Source organism: Odocoileus virginianus, chromosome 10, assembly GCF_023699985.2.
Source record: "Odocoileus virginianus isolate 20LAN1187 ecotype Illinois chromosome 10, Ovbor_1.2, whole genome shotgun sequence".
NCBI lineage: Eukaryota > Metazoa > Chordata > Mammalia > Artiodactyla > Cervidae > Odocoileus > Odocoileus virginianus.
This window is the reverse complement of record NC_069683.1, coordinates 26,916,247-26,936,950: the sequence shown is the minus strand read 5'-3', so window position 1 is coordinate 26,936,950 and position 20,704 is coordinate 26,916,247. Positions and strand designations below refer to the sequence as shown.

At 37.4% G+C, this 20,704-nt stretch overlaps 1 protein-coding gene across 1 annotated transcript in view; it reads right to left on the bottom strand.

Annotated features, from left to right (window-relative positions):
* The window catches only part of LOC110136540 (doublecortin domain-containing protein 1), a 279,881-nt gene that overhangs the window by 28,269 nt on the left and 230,908 nt on the right, over positions 1-20,704 (bottom strand). Inside the window, exons 10-14 of the mRNA XM_070473220.1 lie at positions 18,945-19,046; positions 15,429-15,592; positions 12,302-12,427; positions 9,962-10,067; positions 150-284 (exon numbers count right to left, since the gene is read on the bottom strand). Of these exons, the coding sequence (XP_070329321.1) occupies positions 150-284; positions 9,962-10,067; positions 12,302-12,427; positions 15,429-15,592; positions 18,945-19,046 (633 nt within the window). The remainder of the gene's footprint in view (positions 1-149; positions 285-9,961; positions 10,068-12,301; positions 12,428-15,428; positions 15,593-18,944; positions 19,047-20,704) is intronic.

Here is a 20,704-nt window from a genome sequence, read left to right as displayed (position 1 = left end):
GAGATCACAGATTCACAACAGTCAACAACTGCAGTGCTTTCAGTTGCAAGCTTATATGAGGGAGAATGTCAGGAAATGGAGCAGCAAAGTGAGCCAGTGAGCCAGTGAGCCCCCGAAGTGACTCAGAGAGAGCAGACATTCGTGGATACCTTTGTGATCAGCCACACACTGGCTGCAGGCCACAGGGTCGATGGCGCTATCTGGCTCCCACTGCTCTCTTTACTGCTTGAGAAACTCTGCTTTCTGACAGAAACAGAGGCATGAAGGACAATATTGGAGTCCACCTATGCCATGAAAAGAAACAAGTTATTAACTTATAGTCTGAAAGTCAAACTTCCTCAGCATAGTTACCCAAAATAGATCAATCTTGATCATGTTTCTCATTGAGATGGTCTCTTTTGAAACAGTAGTGCCCAATCCCACTAACTCAATTAAATTAATATTTGTTGAACACCAGCTCTGATACAGAAGGCCCTGGACTGTGTGATATGGAATATTATAAAGTGTTTTCCTGCCTTAAATAAATTTACATGCATAGAGGCAATAACACACACATACGGGCACACATGCACACACATGCATGATTTCGTGTTAAGCTCCATTTGGATGATTAAATACTGCTATAAGATGCAAAGAATGGTAGTCTCATTTACAGGAGCAACAAAAAGTGAAACATCTTGAAAGAGGTAACATCTGGACCAGGTCTTGAAGGATGGAAGCAGTTCGACAAGAATAATGAAGGAAAAAAAGGCAGTCCAAGCAAAAGCAATTAGTATAATCAATATATCTTAGGATTTAACAGAAGACTCAAAAGTTAAATTTGGCCAGACTTAGAAGGGGTCAAGTGTAATGCTATCGAAGTAGGTGTCAGTGGGGTTTTCTCGGAGGAGTGTCTGTATAACAGAAGACTTTACAAAGGTTGATCTGGCAAATGCAAACATAATGGATTGCAATAAGGAGAGATCAAAGGCAGGGAGAACAGTTGAGAGCTTGTACAACTTCATAAGAATTAAGGGATAGGAGCAGGGTTAGTGATAAAGAACCCGCCTGCCAATGCAGGAGACATAAGAGATGTGGATTAGATCCCTGGTTTGGGAAGATCCCTGCAGAAGGAAATGGCAACCCACTCCAGTATTTTTGCCTAGAGAATCCCATGGACATGGAAGCCTGGTGGGCTACAGTCCATGGGGTCGAAAAGAGACAAACACGATGGAAGCGATTAGCATGTTGAGATTTCAGTGATTGTTGCCGGAATGGATGGGAGAGGGTTGACTGGGGAGGTACTGCCTCTGTGTCCCATGTGTTTATAAGATGGCAAACGCCAAAAGTACTGTGCACCCTCTAACATTTCTCACTTAGACTTGATGATCAACTTAAATGAACGGTCATTCATGTCATCTGTCAGAATTCTACTTCTTCATGTTTGTTGCTGCTCTTGTTCAGTTGCTCAGTCCTGTTAGTCTCTGTGCAGCCCCACAGACTGCAGCACGCCAGGTTTCCTGTCCTTCACCATCTCCCGGGGCTTGCTCAAACTCATGTCCATTGAGTCAGTGATGCCATGCAACCATCTCATCCTCTGCCATCCCCTTCTCCTCCTGCCTTCAATCTTTCCCAGCATCAGGGTCTTTTCCAATGAGTCAGTTCATTGCATCAGGTGGCCAAAGTACTGGAGCTTTAGCTTCAGCATTAGCCCATTCAATGAATATCCAGGACTGATTTTCTTTAAGATTGATTGGTCTGATCTCCTTGCAGTCCAAAAAACCCTCAGGAGTCCTCTCCAACACCATAGTTCAAAAGCATCAATTCTTTGGTGCTCAGTCTTCTTTATGGTCCAACTCTTCACATCCATACATAACTACTGGAAAAACCATAGCTTTGATTATATGGACCTTTGTCAGCAAAGAAATGTCTCTGCTTTTTAATATGCTGTCTAGGTTAGTCATAGCTTTTCTTCCAAGGAGCAGGCATCTTTAAATTTCATGGCTGCAGTCACCGTTTGCAGTGATTTCGGAGCCCAAGAAAATAAAGTCTGTTTCCCCATCTATTTGCCATGAAGTGATGGGACCATTGTTTCCCCATCTATTTGCCATGAAGTGATGGGACCAGAGGCCATGATCTTAGTTTTTTGAATGCTGAGTTTTAAATCAGCTTTTTCATCCTCCTTTCACTTTCAGTTAGAGGCTCTTTATTTCCTCTTTACTTTCTGCCATAAGGGTGGTATCATCTGCATATCTGAACTTATTGATGTTTTTCCCAGCAATCTTGATTTCAGTTTGTGCTTCATCCAGTCCAGCATTTCACATGATGTACCCTGCATATAAGTTAGATAAGCAGGGTGACAATATACAGCCTTGAAGTACTCTTTTACCAATTTTGAACCAGTCTGTTGTTTCATGTTCTATATCTTGTTCTAACTGTTGCTTCTTGACCTGCATACAGATTTCTCAGGAGGCAGATAAGGTGATCTGGTATTCCCAACTCTAAGAATTTTCCTCAGTTTGTTGTGATCCACACGGTCAAAGGCTTTAGTGTAGTCAATGAAGCAGAAGTAGATATTTTTCTGGCATTCTCTTACTTTTTCTATGATCAAGTGGATGTTGGCAATTTGATCTCTGGTTCCTCTGCCTTTTCTAAAACCAGCTTGAACATCTGGAAGTTCTTGGTTCATGAATTGCTGAAGCCTGGCTTAGAGAATATTGAGCATTACTTTGCTAGTGTGTGAGATGAGTGCAACTGTGTGGTAGTTTGAACATTCTTTGACATTGCCTTCTTTGGGACTGGGATGAAAACTGACCTTTTCCAGTCCTGTGGCCACTGCTGAGTTTTCCAAAATTTCTGGTGTATTGAGTGCAGTACTTTCACAGCATCATCTTTTAGGATTTGAAATAGCTCAACTGGAATTCCATCACCTCCACTAGCTTTGTTTGTAGTGATGCTTCCTAAGGCCCACTTGACTTCAGACTCCAGGATGTCTGGCTCTAGGTGAGTGATCACACCATCGTGGTTATCTGGGTCATGAAGATCTTTTCTGTATAGTTCTGTGTATTCTTGCCACCTCTTCTTAATATTTTCTGCTTCTGTTAGGTCCATGCCATTTCTGTCCTTTATTGTGCCCATCTTTGTATGAAATGTTCTGTTGGTATCTTTATTTTCTTGAAGAGATCTCTAGTCTTTTCCATTCTATTGTTTTCCTCTATTTCTTTGCACTGTTCACTTAGGAAGGCTTTCTTATGTCTTCTTTCTATTCTTTGGAATTCTGCATTCAGATGGATATAGCTTTCCTTTCCTTCTTTGCTTTTTCTCACTCTCCTTCATATTTAATAAACTTTACCTCCTACCTTATATAATCACTTTCCCTGAAAAAGCATGCCAACTTTAAGTGCTAATATTTATTTGTATAGGATTATGAGAATATATCAACTTACGCTTTAAACTTAGTAAATAATATTGATTCGGTAGCAATTTAAATAATTTTCTAATATTGAAATGTCTATTCTAATTCTTTGCTAACACTAGATTTTGAGTAGCAAATGATTTAAAAAAAAAAGTTAAATGATAATTTAAAAGGTGATGCTTTACAAGTGTAAACAGGCAATAACAAAAGGGTATGACTAATACATTTGATAATTGTTCTATTATGGACGAAAATGTCATATGACTCATATACATGAAAATAAAATTTTAAAAATACAGTAACCCCACCACATAAGCAGACTTGACTTAAGAGTTCTTTGATGATTTATTCCCCAGTTAGCCAGTAGTGACTGGACTCTAGATGGGAATTTCTCACAGTTTCTGAACAATGATAAACTATATTCTACTAATTCATTCCCCACAGGACTCAGCATTTAAAGTAGCACTCTTAGTCAACCTCCTAACTCCAAGTTGCCACCACACTCAGAACTCTCCTCTGCAACTGGGAAGAAGATTGTTTTGACTGGATTAGTCAGACAGAAGACCCGTACTGCCAACTGCTTCTTTGTACAGCACCTGCTGCCAGTGCCTAAATTCTTGTTATCTGCACAACACGGCTTAATCTTTTAACAGTTGGCTTATTGGTGAAGAGCGAAGGGCTCCTTTGTTTCTGTCTTGGGTTGGCACCCAGTATTAACACCATGCTGTTCTCTAAGAGATATTTTGCTGGACGGTTCCCAAGTGATTCTACATAGACCAGACAGAGCCAGGCCCACTAACTCAGCTTCATTTAATGTTATTAAAAAAAAAAGTCCTGTCAAGTCGGGGTTCTAATACACTTAAAATTGACAATGGCCATTAAATTCTCTTCACGACATCACCTACTTTTTTCTTTTTAATTTAATTTGATAGCTTAGCTTCAGATGAAATGTTTAGGAAGGTGGGGGAGATAAATTTTGAAAAGTGCTCTGACAACCTACAACATAATATGCCATATGTGTCACTATATGTGAGTGTTTGTGTGGGAGTGTGTACATGTGCACATGTGCATGCATGAGCATGTGTATGATAGCATTTATGTTGGCACAGGTCTCCAAATATATACCATAACATGTGTAATTAGAAAACCTTTTAGTCTTTTGAGGATTAAAAAAAGAAATTTTCTTTTATTCTTTTGAATACCTACATACATAGCTTCCTTTAAGTGACCATTATGATTTTACTTATCTGAATAAACTGTGCTGATACAGATGACGCCAGTGATTAAAAATGAGGCATACATGTACTGGGCCAGTTAAAATTTCTTGTTTAATCACCTTTCCCCAAACTACCAATGAAAATGGAGTAGACTTCAAAATTCCTGTGCAATTTCAAAGTAATAAGGTCTCTTCCTGCATATCTACTGAGGAACAAATGTAAGACCATGAAATTTTTTGTGAAAAAAGGAGCTCATAGGCCACAATCTTCATTCTAAAAATATTTTTACTTTAGATAGAATTTTATAAGATTTTTCCTTTTGGTAGTAATTTTAGGACCAAGTTGGGGGCTCAGATGGTAAAGAATCTGCCTATGCAGGAGACCTGGGTTTGATCCCCGGGCTGGGAAGATCCCCTAGGAGAGGAAACGGCAACCCACTCCAGTATTCTTGCCAGGACAATCGCAGGAACAGAGAATCCTAGCAGGCTACAGTCCAAGGAGTTGCAAAGAGTTGCACATGACTGAGTGACTAACATTTTAACACTAAATAATTTACTATACAAATTAAAATCACACCTACAAGAAATGTTCTAAAATCTCTTTCCTCGTGCCCTTGATATTCATGCTTATTGTTTTCATTCTCAAAATCTATAAGCTGATCAATCCACCTACCTCTAAGACCAAGAACTAGAAAAACTGAAAAGCAGAAAATATTAGTGAGCACATAATTATGCTGTGGTGTTGGAGAAGATTCTTGAGAGTCCCTTGGACTGCAAAGAGATTAAACCAGTCAATCTTAAAGGAAATCAGTCTTGAATATACACTGGAAGGACTGATGCTGAAGCTGAAGCTCCAATACTTTGACCACCTGATGCAAAGAACTGACTCATTTGAAAAGACCCTGCTGCTGGGAAAGATTGAGGGCAGGAGGAGAAGGGGATGACAGAGGATGAGATGGTTGGATGGCATCATTGACTCAATGAACATGAGTTTGAGCAAACTCCAGGAGATAGTAAAAGACAGGAAAACCTGGCTTGCTGCAGTACATGGGGTTGTAAAGAGTTGGACATGACTGAGCAATTGAACAACAATAACATAATTATGCAACTGAATAATCAAAATATCTAGTATTTAGGTGTGCAGTCCTCAATAGATTCCAGCTATAGGTCTAAAAATCAGGAAGGGATTTGGAATTTCACTTAAAGCCCAGTATCCCATTCTAAGGGCAATAAATTCAAAATTGAGATTAAAAATTGCACTTTCTTCAGTATAAATTATCTGAGAAAATATTATTTCTTGATGACTTGCTCTCCAAAGAAATAGGACAGTAAAGAATTATCTGCCTTTTCCTAGCCTCTTTCTCGACATAAAGAATAATATATTCCTCCAGTGTCCATAATTGTTGAATTTACAAGTAAACTTATAACAAATGTGCCATAATTCTAAAATCATAATTTGGTGTTTTGCTTACTGTTTCTATACTAGTAATTGTTTCTAATGTTCTGCTGCTGTCTGATCATACCAAAAGGCTAGGATCAAAATCAGTTTCCTTGTCTTTTTGACAGAATACATGACCTGCCAAATGCTGGCATGCATTTTTCTGCTATGTTTTCCCATAAATAAGCTAGTCTTCTCATGAATATTTTTTTATTAACTACCATGAAGTTTGTATCTCACCCATTTCATGGAAACATATAAGTGTATTGCCAAATAAGTGTTGCCAACTTAAGTAACAATAGAACTGTTGAAAGATGTTTTCACCCAAATTCTCCATGTGTAGTGGATTCCAAATCTTTTTTTGAAATAGATAAAAGAGCAACAGGTTGTAATTGTCAGGGTTATATCTGCCTTCCACATTACTAATACGGATTACATGTTCCAAATTTTTCTCTGTAGGAAAGGTTTTACTTGTCAATACGAGATTTAAAAGAACAGTCGGGGTTGGGCACTGATACCTCTATCTCAAGCCAATTTGAAAACGTATGCAGCAAGAATATCGGCTTTTGCCTGCCTCCTCTCTATCCCTGTTGTAATCCTCTTAGTGTCTTCCTTTATTGCGAGGAGCATCAAGATTCCACAATAAAATGCCCTCTAGATAGCCATGACCTCTGCCTCAATCTCTCTTAAAAGTGCTCCTTTTCAGGTTATTAAATTGCTATTTCCAATGCACTGATCACCTCTGTATATAATTAGAGACATTTTTCTGGAAGGATTTCAAAGGTTTCACAGCTAAGGGAAACTTTCTTTGAAAGTGTCTCTTTACTATCCAGTTTATCACTATTTTGACTGAGCTGAAATTTTATCCAAAACCAATTTCTTCTTCTAAAAATACAGTAGTGTACAAACTTGTAAGATGAGGTGTTTTCTCACTTTCACTAAATCATTAGAACAAATTAATAGTGATAAAATAACTGTGGGTTTTTATTCCCTCATTTTTCAGTATTACAAAATATATCTTTCTTTCAAAGTTCTACTTGGGCTTAAAATCAAAGAGAGAGACCTTTCTGGTTCTTTTCCTCTGACAATCCTTCACTATCCTTCCCCCCACCCCCCACCCAGGGTTGACCTGGTTTCTATTGAATGAGTTAATTAACTAGAGAATTCAGTTCCATTCAGCTAACTCTGAGCACCTAGATACTATAACAGAGACAAGAATGATCAGAATGCTCGTTCCTTCTCAGAATTTCTAATCTGCAAGGCAGGGGCAGGAGGATAAGATAAATATCTCCCAAGACATCTTCCTAACACAGGATCAAATCAGATCTGTCTCTGCTTGAATGTTTCCAGTGGCTCTTGTTTTCTACAGAAGAACAAAAATTTGAATTAAGATCCTTTATGATATGACACCAACAATCTCAGTGGAAACTACCATTCTGTTCTACTCTAATGTGAGCTAAAATATGCCCAAACTTGGAACAATGATTGACTTTAAATCATCAAAATATGTTGCAAGAGGAACAGAACAGAGTCAATGCCATTATATAGGGTATAGAATGGATGCAACAGCAGTATCAAGGTCAGAAACATCATATCTGGTTTGGGGGTGGAGTTGCGGTAAAGAAAGATTTTATGAAGCAGGCACAAATCAGGTAAGGCTAGAATGATGGGCAGGGTTTCAATAAACATTTATTGAATGCCAACTCTATGCCAGTACCATGCTAGGATATGGCATAAGGGTGACAGAGAAGGTGGGGGTGGTAACAAAGAAAGAAAGGTTGAATTCCAGGCAGAGGGACTCATGCGGGCATAATAACAGAAATCATGGACTCAGAAAACAACAAATGAATAGTTTAGCTTGGCTAACACACAAAGAACAAATTAGAGAATAGCGAGCCTTGAAAGAGATTATGGCTAAATTTAAAAAATCATTCATGAAAACGTATTGTGCACCTGCCCTATATCCAAGACTGTTCCAGCACTCATGAACACAAAGATGAGTAAGACATAAAATCTGGGTCCAAAGAATTATCAGTTTAGTGGAAGACAAAGACACAAAAGCAAATGCCTTTACCAAAACACAAACTCTAAGAACAATTTCAAAGTGTGAAAAGAAGTTCTGGGGTTGCAAAATAACTTGAGGTTAAATTTCTCTGGAGCATCTGAGAAGGCTTCACGAACAAAGAAGAAATTGAAGAAAGCCTTGAAAAGTAAGGACTAGTAATGGCAGGACTGTATCCTAGCAAAGAACAACACATGGACTGGCACGAGTAAACCGAAGTGTAAATCATGTGTGGGACTCCATTTATTCGCTCCGACTGTAGGGTCAGGGTACACATAGATCAAGAAATGGAGAGGATTGGAAAGACAAGTTGAGAGTGGGGGAAGACTGGAGATGAATCATGGAGATCAACGAAGGCCAGATGATGATATGAATAATAGGCAATGGTTAGGCATGTAAGTTTTTGAGCACGAAAATAAAGCTACAGCACACACACACACACACACACACACACAAACTAAAAAGAATGCCAACAGGATGAGAGAACTATGGCAAATAAACCTTAATGTCAATGAATATAAAATACAAAATGCATTAATCCTTAGTGCACCATTCAACTTACATTTATTTTCTAAATTTGCTCAGAAACAGGACTAGAAATAATTGTTTATTTTACTCTAGCTTTACAATTATACAATTTAGCTTCACATATACCTTGAAACAACTAATGTTTTTGGTATAAATTTTGACATAAAAGACTGAACGGGCAACATGGAGAAACTGAAAAACAGCAGGTTGGGACAATGTGTCTTTTGCATTATCTCTTACAAAGAAAGGGCCCAGACTAGTTAACAGGAAGCCCCGCTTTCTCTGAGCATCTCTGTCTCTGTAGGTACTTTTTGGTTTCGATTTCATGAATTCAAAAACTAAAGCTTATGCAGCTGAAATGAACAACAACCCCACATAACTTACCAGCTGAGAAAAAGAAAAGAATTACTCCTTCTTTAGAGACAGGTTTAAAATGTGTTTCATAGCTCATAGGCAGAAAAAAATTCTTTACAGGAAGATAAATTTCTAAAGTAAATTAATAAAGAGACCTTCTGGATTGTGTTATAAACACAGTTTTCTGAAGAACACGTGCTACTTAGATACACAGACCCATAGAAGAAATAGATCAGATTCTAGAGTATAAAGATATAACAGCCATCTTAAAGAATTTCTTAAACAAATGCAACTTATTAATGTAGTTGGTATAAAGAAAATATGCTAAACAACTGTACTTAAATGATGTAATACAAGTAGAATATTTCTTAGGTAGAAATGATATATATTGGTACAGTTTTTTTTTCTTCCTATTCTTTTTCAAATTCTTTTCCCATTTAGGTTATTACAGAACATTGAGCAGAGTTCCCTGTACTATACAGTATGTCTTTGTTGGTCATTTATTTTAAATATAGCAGTTTATACATGTCAATGTCAAACTCCCACCTTATCCCTTCCTCTAACCCTTCTCAATACTGGTTCAGTTTCAAAGTGCTTAATTAACAGGGTGGCACTAATGATAAATAAAGAACCTGCCTGCCAATGCAGGAGAACATAAGAGACACAGCTTCAATCCCTGGGTTGGGAAGATCCCCTGGAGGAGGGCATGGCCTCCCACTCCAGTATTATTGGCTGGAGAATCCCATGGACAGAGGAGCCTGGTGGGCTACAGTCCATGGGGTCTCAAAGATTCAGACAGGACTGAAGCGACTTTGCATGCATGCACACAAAGCATAATACTTGCTCCTAACATTTGTAAAATAATTTACAGTTTTGCAAAACTTTTACAAATATCTACCCAGTCACCATGTATTGACTGAATGTTCAATACGTAAAATATTCTTATCAAGAACAACAAATAATTCTGACCTTGTTCTGTAGGAAACTGTTCTCCATGTCCACCTTTTCAAATTGATCAGGTACCTGTTGACTGGTGCCACTGAAGTTAACTGGAAATCCCTCACAAACATCCCAACTAAGAAAATAAAATATTTAATTGTTCTTATTAGAATAAAATTATTCTTATTAGAATAAAAAATTAGTACTCTTTAATCTATTAGTATGATAATTTATACATCTTACTCTTCTAGTGAGAGAAAAACCAATGTATAGTCTATAATCTTTTTAAACAGAAATTTATAAAGTATCTTGGTATCTATAATTGGGAAAGGAAGGCTTTAAATTTTTTCCTTGCTATTATTTATGATATTGGGGGGACCCAATGCCTAGTTAATTATTAATATAACAAGGAAACAAAAGACAATTTTCAATCTTACAGAATTACTCAGAGTGGAGATCATCTTCATTGTTAAAGTTATCATGTAAATATATTGATCTATGATAATAAAGCATGCTTTTAAATTCATAATGTTTGTATCCAGAATATTAGCTTGGTATTTTTAAGAGAGTTTTTTAAAAGGCAGCACAGTCTAGAGATTACATGGATGAATCACAAACTAGAGGGGCTGGCTTCATTCTTAACTCAGCCAAATTACTTATTTTAACAGTGAGTCCATCCTTACCCTAAAGAAAGTTGCACTGATATGTTAAGATATACCATACAGCATGCTATTCAACAAAAAACAGTTCTATAAATGGTGATGGTAGTTTTCTTTCAATAGTCTGAGAAATATAAGTAAGGGCATGACGACTATAGAAAAAAAGTTCAAATGGAATCCAAAACTTAAGTAAATTATCCTCAAACTAGTTCATGTTCAATAAAGGCAGTTTCACATTGCTATATTTAGGGAAACAGATTTAATTTAAATCCATTCATTAAATCAGTATTCATTGCACCTGGAGAAGTAAAATTAAGAAGCTATACATAAATTAAAAATTAAACTCATAGCTAAAGACCAAAGGGAAAGGCAAATTTAACAGCTTAGTATAGATTATCACACATGAAATAAATCTTCTCATAAATGAAAATGCTTTTAATAAAGAGTGTTGAGTTATTTTCTATCCATAAAGATAAAGAAAACAAGACAGAACATTATAATCTTATCTAGAAACTGCAGGCAGCCATTGGGGGGCGTAGAGAAGATCAAAGAGTCTGTCTTTTTAGGCATACTTAGCAATAGGTTGACATTAGCTAGACTGACTGACCTCATCAGACTGCTTTTGGTTCTCTAGATCTGTCCTCTATTTCAGCCTTTTCATCACTATATTAAAGAAAGTTGTAATTGGTTAAATTACAAAATATAAAAGTTAGATGGGTCACCTAATCCAACATAGTGTCAGCATCGTGCTGCAGTATCCAATATGGCAGCCACAAGCCACATATTCCTACTTGAATTAAAAATGGTTTAATTTAAACAAAATTTAAAATTCTGTTTCTCAGTCACACTAGTCATGTTTCAAGTGCTCATTGGCCACAAATTCTGATTCCATCATCAGAGAAAGTACTACTAGACAGTACTGGATAGTGGTTATCTATCTCAGTTCTTAAGGAAGTCCTCCGTTCTTAAGGAAGACAGCCTGGGTGAGAATCCTTGCACTATCATGTACAAGTCGTGTGACTGGCAAAACGCCCTTCTGTGCCTCAGCTTCTGCCTCTATAAAAGTGGAGTAATAATAGCCTAATAAGCAATGATAGGTTTAAAATAATTATTTTGCAGATTAAATATGCTCTCATCCAATTCATTTATTAATAGAACTGTGCTTGGCCTGAGGTCAACAATCAGTAACTGCTGGGTTTTATCATTAACTCGTAGGAAACTGATACCTATCTGCTCATGGACAATCATGAGTAGCTATGGGTCCAGTGCCTGGATCTTCTAACTCCCGCTCTTCTGCACACTATGCCTTCAGGATAGTGTTTTCATCTCCAATTTACCATCATCAAATGAGATGCTTAAATATGAACACTCATATAAGAGAACTAATTATTTAATATTTTAATAATTCCATTTAACATTGTTAGCCTAAAAAAATCCCCTACAAACAGTTTTTACATTTCAAATAAAATCGTTAACTTCGCAAAGCATAAGACTATACTCTGCTCACTGTCCCACGTGTTTTCTAAAACTCCAGGGAACTTAATGACAAGTCTTCTAAGCACTAGCTCATTATATCATGAAATAAGTCAATAAAATAAATGATTGCTTATTTTAGATGATTTAAGGAACATCTTTTAGTGTTTAAATCTCTCACTCTAGGAAAACTGAATTAGGCGATTCAGATTGCTTAACCAAGAATTTGTTAATTTACTTGTCACATCCAGGTAGCAGAAGGGCATTAGGGTCCAAGAAGGTTTTATATACAACTGTAATGCCACCTCTGGTGAATGCAGTCACCTGGTCAAAGGTCAAACCCAAAACAGGGTTCAGTGGAGATCTGGAAAATGGAAAAACAAAAATCAAATCTATCTGCAAAATTATACAAACTCTAAACTTCGAGTATAAATAATCAATAAAGCATATAATCCCATGTCAAATAACATCCAGAAACAAGTGAATTTCCTACTATACAGCCCTATGGTTGGTATTCTATACTGATACCTGACATGCACATTTTAGTTTGTTTGATTTATAATACGCCTAGGTTAGTTGCAACACATTGTTTCAAATGTTGCACATTTAAAAAAATGATTTTAATAATAAAACAAAGCACTTAGTTGAGAAAAAGAATCAACTGTCAGCCTTGTAATGTTCATTTTTCATGTATAACTACAATGCAATATACCCATAATAATCTTTGGAGCTTCTAATTAAAGTAATCTTTCACATTTGGATACAAACAGCTGCTTTGTAAGCTCAGTAAATGTTATGCTGACTTGATTTTTCATATTACATACTGTTAGGTATATTGCTTTAGGTTAATTTAATTATGTAAAAAATTAAAATCATGGGAAAAGATCTTAAGTAAAAAAAATGGCAACTATGTCAATTGTGAGCCATTTTGTTTTTGAAATTAGTGACAAACACTGCTATTTAACTTTAGAATCATAGGGCTCTCTCACCTCACCTGTCTAGTATTGCTAAAAATATTTAAACTGAATGTAATCATGAGAAAACACTCAGACAAATCTAGAATGTGAGACACTCTACAAGAAAAGTGTCTGAACTCTTCAAAAACAAAACCAATATCATGAAAAATAAAACAAAAGATGGAAGAATATTTTAGACTAAAGAGAACTAAAGAAAGTAACTAAATGCAACAGATGAGGGTTATTTGGATACTGGATTACAAAAAAGCTCTAAAGCATATTTTGGGTAGTTTGATTACATGTTGGATGATATTATATTATTGTTGACTGTGTTAGATATTATAACGGAGGGATAGAGAAGAATTCCTATTCTTTAGTATATGATCTATAGCAGTTAGGAGTAAAACTTTAGTGATTGTGCAGAGTTAATCCCAAACTGTTCAAAAGAGAGAGAAAGGAGATATAAGAGAGGTAAAAGAAATGTGGCAAAGTCCTTGATTGATGAACTTAAGTAAAGGATATATATAAACCTTCATTGTATCAAGTGTTCTATAGATTGGACATTTTTCAAAAAAAAATTGAGAGAAAAACAATTAAAGGACTCAAAATAAAAGCAGATATTGGCAAAATCTTTTGCAAATGAGTAATCAGACCTCACATATCAACATATATTAGACACATTAGAATTACTTCCTGAAAATGAATATCATTTTCTTAGTACCTATTGTGCATTTTCTCAGTATATTTTAAACTGGATGGAAATAACTTTACTGATATTAATTGAGAAGTTTCAGTAGTAGCAAAATGCTATAATGGTTCCCTAATGCTTTACACTGGACTCAAAATCAAATATATATATGCATATATATTATGGTATTAAAATAGAAATGATATACAAGCAAATTACACATTTATAAATTCTGCCAGCTATGATCCTCAGTTGATTTTAGAATATTTCAGATACTTAGCATTTTTTGTTACTCCACAAATATAATCTAGTTAACCAAGAACAAGTGTATGATCATATTAAAATACTGTATTAGAGCAAACATCATTAAAAACATCAAAATTATTCACTGCTTTTACTTTAATAATGATATTTGAGTAGAATTATGAGACACATTTTATTAAAGCTTTTCCTTGTAATTTGAAGAGCTTCCTAAATTATACAAGAATTCTTGCCATTTTAAAATTCATCACTATTTTTATCATTGTAAAAATAATTCTCACAATACAATTATATTTTGAAATCTGCCTACATAGGAAAAGCACCATTCCTTACAGATATTTTTCAGTTTTATAAATTACACAGTATAGATACTATTAAGTATTTTAATTTTACTCCACTGGGACAGATGAAATAGATTTTGCAATATGCTACCCATAACTAATTCTACCAAGGTTTCCCAAAACCCTCATGGATTTCTGAGCAGATTTGACTTTGATTATTAGAATATATAGCAAATCCAATCAGCTCTCAGTTTTGTCTATGCTATTTTATAATTAATATATGCTCAATTATATTCTACAAGCAAAATTATTTCTATTTCTCCTATTTTGTACTACAGATAAAGAGCTGAACACAAAACAAAACAAAAAGATTAAAAGTAGGCAGAAAAGTGTGTTTAAGTTTCTTGACAAGCAGTTTCAGAGTTCATCTGGATGTGTCCTGTCAAAATATGCATAAATTTCCAAGATATTCCACACAACAGACTGCAGCCCTTTTCTTTTCTCAGAAACGCTGATAATTTTATGCAGGAATTTACCAATCTACAAACATTTACACAATGCTCAGTAATAACCAGTAATTATTGTGGAATAATGCAAGGCACTTTTGAGGAATATAACTTTGATAGGATAGGGCTTACAAGCTTTACCAATTTATCTTTAGCTGTCCTGTCATTGGTGCTTAAAAGGTTAAGACTTTATTTGTGAAAACAGAGAGAGATAGTGGGGAATCATGTTGTCTACAGCTTCATAAATCTTGCTTAAGATCCTTTTCAATTACCATCCATTTCTCCTTTAAAAAGGGACAAAAAAATACAGGAGTGGAAGCAGGTCAGGGCAGCGTGCGACAATGACAGTGTGATGGGCTTGGGCCCCCTGTGGCGTTTCCATCTGCTATCATTAAGGTGACTACTCAGACATGAACAAATCCCACTTGCTGTGCTGACAGGCAGACTTCAAGAACTATGACAAGGCATTAAGACAGAAAGTCAGAGACAGAGAGAGATGTCATATCCCACAAACAATACTGCCTCATAAAAAAAAAAAAGCCCTGGAATTTTATTGGAATTTAAAATATTTTTTTTTTCCATAAAAGGTGCTACCTGGCTTCTCAACTTCCTTTTCCATTAGGTTGCCACAGGAAAATTGAGGACAGACAGAGAACAAACACCGTGCTCCTACCTGTATGCTTTACCATAAGAGACCCAAATTTTTTGCTCATTCTTCAGTGAATGCGGATTCTTAATTTCTTGACCGTGCTCATCAAAAAGCCGGATTGAAGAAAAATTGAGGCCTGGTGGGTGGATGGAAGAACCTTGAAGTCTTTGATGAATCTTGAGAAGTAACTGGTTGGGTCGGGGGTGGGGAGGGAGGAAGAAGGAAAAGAGATAAGGTAAAACATGAACACCTGTAATAAACCGTCTCTCCTCTGTAACAAAGGAAGGCCAAACAAATGGTAATTAAATTCATATAGTATGTTAAAAGAAGTGTGAAATCACAGCGCTGTTTAGCTCAGTGTAAAGTAACAAAATGAGCACGGGCTTTTAACCAGCAGGGGGTGCCACAGGCTTGTGATTGAGCTCTGACCCTTTGGCACGGGGACTGAAAGCAGATGTGACTGTCCTACAGAAAGAGCATTTAGCTTCTGTACGCAGAAACGGGCCTCTTTGATGAGGGTTATGCTTTCCTTGTCTGAGCTACACCCTCTGTTGGGTCCTTCCAGAAGATGGTCAAGGTTTACAGTCAGCAGTCTCCCGTCCCCAGCTAACCTCAGGTAACCAACGGCGGAACCATCCACCACTGACAGCCTGGCAAAAATAAACACAACTTTCTAGCCTACCTTGCTTCATTTGGAAGACCTCATCCCGGATGTATCAATTAAGCAGTCTGCAGAGGCTTGCCAGGGGCCTCAATAATGAGTGCTTTCAAGTTGTAAATATGATGTAATTGAAGTGTGAAATATGAAACGCTATCGTTATATTTTAAATAACAGCACTGTCTGTGTTTGCATCTGTCTTATATTTGAGATCTCTTGATTATTAAGATATTTCTAACTGAGGGCATATTTCAAATGAAAGTAGATCCAGCTGAACTGTGTTGGGCATGGAATTTTAAAAAGACATTTTTCAAAATTACCCGTCACCTTTGTTTGAGTGTTTAGGCCTCTGCTCTTCTCCGTGCTGCGTCCCACACTATCCATCACTCTGGTCCCCCCACAGCCTCTGTCACAGGCTTCCTTTTCTTCCCTCCCCTGTCAGTTCTGGTGTCTCTCAATTTCTTGTTACTCTGTAATCTCGGCAGGGATGCGGATGTAGTTGCAGCCTTTTCTTGCCTGGCTGCTGTTCATGTGCCTTTCTTGCTCCTTCTATTAATTCCCATTGAACTGAAGGTACATTTGGATGTGCTAAATGCAGAGGCCCAGAGAAAAGGAGAGGAAGTTGCAAGCCTGTCACATATCCCTGTTTCCTCACCTATGGGCTATAAACTGTTAACCAAATAAAATATTTTCTTTGACCTGCAACTATATCTGTAGAAAGCCTCTAGATTTTGCATGAATTAGGGATAAATAATCTTATCTCCCCCTGAAAAAGGAAATGGCAACCCACTAGTATTCGTGCCTGGGAAATCCCATGGACAGAGGAGCCTGGTGGGCTGCAGTCCATGGGGTCACAAGAGTTGGACACGACTGAGCGACTAAACCACCACCACCACCAATATCTCCACTCATTGGAAAACAGCCTGATGCCGGGAGAGATTGAAGGCAAAAGAAGAAGAGGGGGGCAGAGGATGAGATGGTGAGATAGTGATGATCACTGACTCAATGGACATGAGCTTGAGCAAGCTCCAGAAGTTGGTGATAGACAGGGAAGCCTGGCATACTGCAGTCCACGGGGTCACAAAGAGTCAGACACAACTGAGCCACTTAACTGAACTGATTCTCTTCAGAAGTATAACAAGTAAAGGTGTTAGAAGAGTAAAAATCTTTGTTTTGCTTTTTTACACTGGAACCACAAACAAGTTTTGGAAACCATGGATTATACTTATAAAGCCTTACATTTATTTCTGTGTGGTCTCAGCCCTTGAGCTTAGTTTTCGTGGCTTTGCTATTATTTCAGAAAACGGGTAATGTGGATCATTTTTTAAATCAGCAGTGATTCTGCTTTATAGGCATCATCTTTTTTTGTGAATGGGGCAAGATATGAAAGATTTAAGGCCTGGTCCAGGAGAGGAATAAGTACACAAAGAACAGGAGTGTGCGGTGCAGAAGGAATGTGAACACCTGACCACTTAACCAAATGCACTTCCACTGGAGTTGCATCGCGATCTCTATTTTCTCAACTTGGCAACACACTGCATTTTAGGTGTTCAAAGATGAGCATTCAACAGCCTACAGGAGGTAAGGCCTCAATGCCTTTCATCTCGAGGTCACTGGTGAGGGCTGGGCTATAGTGACCAAAAATTGTGATAATCTTCACCCGTTTATCTTTAAAGCTATCATCACCAGGCCTTTATAGGATAAGAATTTGTTCAGAGACCTGAGAGGAGTATGAAACATCTTAGGCTAGTGATTGAGGCAGTGTGCATGAAGGTAACAGTCGTCCTTGGGTGTCACAAGGGCTATCCCACACAGAGAACTTTATTATGCCCCTAGATAAAGGTTTTCCCCCCAAGTTATCTTGCATATAGAAGCAAATTACAGATCAATTTCACTGTGCCATTAGCCAACAAAAGCTACCTACAGAATGGTATCTTCCTATGTAATCTAACATAAATGCCATCTTCAATTTTTTATACAAATCAAAATGGGAACTATTCTAATGTTGAAAAAGAGGGATTACAAGTAGAGAATTCTGGGAAGGCTTTTGTGTCATGGTGATTTCTATAGTCAGGGATGTGATGGTTAGAAAAAAAAAAAGACTCTTTATCCTTCTCTCTCTCTAAACAATCAAGGTAGCACTTCCCATCTCTTCTGAGCTCAGCTAATGATTGGATGATCAGCTTTTGTGACTGCCTATGAAGTGCAGGTGATGGACACCACCAGGGAGAGGTAAGGCTGAGAGTGCTGAACTCAAGGGGAGGAAAAGGAGCAAGTTTCTGAGCAACGGTCAAGCCAGGAGCCCAGGGCGCTGGTGTGCGCTCAGGCGGATAACCCCGATTTGTAAACAGCAGGGTATGCAGTGTCCTTTCATGCAAGACAAAGACACAAACTAAGGACCCTGCACACGTCGGTTCTGCCTGAGAAACATCCCAGTTGTCTAAAAAACAGGCAAAGGTAAGAATGCCTAAGATAAACCATCTGGACTTTCTCACAATGAACACAGGCAAAGACCAGGGCAATGTGTTACCTGCTCAGGGTCTAGGGCTTAGAAATACCCTCTACCTAGAACACACCCTCCACTGGGTATCATGTCACTTCTTTTCAGTGTGTGGACAAGAGGGCAATTCCAGAGTCCAGAATAGACAGATTTTCAAATAAAAGCATAATGAAAATTGAGATGCTATTAAGCGGCCAGGAGTTCATACTATACTAAAGCCAAGAACCTCTGGAATCCACAAGTCAAGTTTGAAATTATGAATCTTTACAGACCAGCAAATGATTGATCTTTTCTAAACAACGATAAAGATGTAATTGCCTTAATTAACTACAAGTAACTTAGAGGACACTCATAGTCATAAATGGAAAGTCAGTAAACTTACTCTTTCCATCATGCAGCCAGCTTGAGTTGGGCTATTAGGCTCCAGATCTTTTTTACTGATACAAACAGAGATCTCTCCTGTATCTTTACCATTTTCAAATATCTGAAAAATAAGCACATTCAAAATAAAAAAGAAACATATGCACACATAAACATACATATGAATACATATATAAACACAAGCAGTCCTGACTTTGCACAGTACGCTGCTGACTGAAAGTCATGCGTATGGGAACTGTGTAAAGCAAGGACGGCCCGTATGACCAAATGCAAGTAACTAGCAATGAAAATCAACAGGACTAGAACAGTATAAAGGAAGCCCCTTGTTTCTCCTTTTGGTTTCAGTGTCCTTAACCTGACTGGCATTTCCCACAATCTTAAAATAGAAGGAGACACTGACATTAATGGAGGAATCACTGATTACACTGAATACTTCCATGGGGCAAGCGTCAGGGAAAGGTCAGCTGGCAACCAGTTAACTAGCTCATTTTATTCTTTTGAAAAAGCATAAAGCCACAAATTGCATGAGGAATGCTTAATTTATATTTAAAATATATCAGTGTTTAGTTCATCTTTTGACTCACTGAAAGGAAATCCAACTTGACAAATTTATTGCATAAAGGTACAGTGGAAGTCATCCATTTTAAGTGCATATAAGCAACAAGTTGCTGAGAACGGAGATAAAATTCAGAACATTGCATTATGCAACACTCAGCTGGAAAAAGAAAATGCTAGCTAACATTTTGGTCAAAAGTATCCAAATAAACCAGTCCCAAAGGAAGGCTCCATTAGAGTGAACACCATCTTCTGACCACTCTGAGGACCCACGTGGGGTATGCCATTCACCAGGCAAGAAAGGAAGTGGGCCGGGAGAGGCTTGATGAATAATTTAAACCCTTGCTTTTTACTGTATTTTTTCCTCAGAAGTTCTTTTCTTCTCTTTCTGATAGATTTATCACATCAGAGTAGCCATTTTATTCATTTCTAGGGTTATCTACAGAGAAGATAATTTGGGAGAATACCCTATTTAAAAAAGAAAGAAAAACCATCTACTTCACTTTTGAGATAGTTTCAGAGTTAATTAATTACTCCTAACCTGATCTAGGAAATAATATGCTTCAATAGCACTTCCTCAGGCTTTAGGCAAAAAAAAAAAAAATTATTTAGAAAAATAGAAATAATGTTCAAGAATGGAGGGGTTTTCTCCACTCCATGCCTTTCACTGTGCTGATAGTCTAGGAGACGGTGCACCTGTCAGCCTCAGCGCACTACCACTCCACACTCGACAGTAGCTTTTGCTAAAGGGGATTTTTTAAAACCTCTTTTCTGAGAAAAGATACAGTTCTGAGCAAGAAATCTCTCTACTTTAGCCAGGAACTATGTAAAACCCAACTGTTGCCTTCAAACTGATGGGAAATAATGTGGGAGGAGAATCTTACTGTCCCAACAATCTTTTCAAGGTCCTAATAGAACAGAACTCTTAAGACAACAGAGCCGTTTAGCAGTGATGCTCACAATTCTAGGTGGCACGCATTCTCCAAGGTCAGTGTTGACAACAGGTCAGTTTGGACCACTTATTGATGTCTCGTTGCCCCACATGGTCTGAGTGCAGCAAATTATATTCTAGAAAATAGCTGTGTGGGGGCTAACCATCAAACTGAGACAGCAGATAGGACCTGGATGACACCTAAGACCTTCATTAGCTTATTGCTTCCTTCACTAATGCTAATAAGCCTTTCCTTCTACATCCAGAAAAAAGTG